This window comes from Buceros rhinoceros, unplaced genomic scaffold (genome assembly GCF_000710305.1).
Source record: "Buceros rhinoceros silvestris isolate BGI_N320 unplaced genomic scaffold, ASM71030v1 scaffold29060, whole genome shotgun sequence".
Classification (NCBI taxonomy): domain Eukaryota; kingdom Metazoa; phylum Chordata; class Aves; order Bucerotiformes; family Bucerotidae; genus Buceros; species Buceros rhinoceros.
Genome location: NW_010391773.1, coordinates 1 through 419, shown reverse-complemented (window position 1 = coordinate 419; position 419 = coordinate 1). Strand labels below are relative to the sequence as shown.

General features: G+C 63.7%; 1 protein-coding gene across 1 annotated transcript; it reads left to right on the top strand.

Annotated features, from left to right (window-relative positions):
- Positions 1-203: 203 nt before the first annotated feature.
- LOC104499489 (homeobox protein Nkx-2.5-like) lies at positions 204-398 on the top strand (the record flags this gene model as incomplete). Its single annotated transcript, XM_010143001.1, has 1 exon — positions 204-398. A coding segment is annotated over exon 1 (195 nt), but the record flags the coding sequence as incomplete, so codon positions are not given.
- Between the last annotated feature and the right edge of the window lie 21 nt (positions 399-419).

The window sequence follows — 419 nt, the reverse complement described above, 5'->3', positions numbered from 1 at the left end:
AGTCACCCAAAAACTGCCTAGTCCCTCCTTCCCTTCCCATATGGTCGGGTCCTACCTGCCTCCAGTGCACAAGGCAAGGCTACTCGCGGGAATGCTATGTGCCCCCTCCGTGAGCCCACGCTCCACCACTGCTCCAGGTTGCCTGCTCCTCACCTCCTTTTCCATGACCCTGGGCTGCGGCCGCTGCCCCGCTCTCCTCCGCAATGTTTCCTAGCCCTGTGACAACGACACCCTTCTCGGTCAAGGATATTTTGAACCTGGAACAGCATCAGAGCGGCCTGCCCCCCATGGAGCTCTCCTCGCTGGCCTCCCCTTCCTGCATGCTGGCCACCTTCAAGCAGGAGACGTACAGCGCCGAGCCCCCGGCCCTGCCCGACCTGCGGGAGGAGCTGCCCGAGGCCCACCCGGCCAAAACTGCC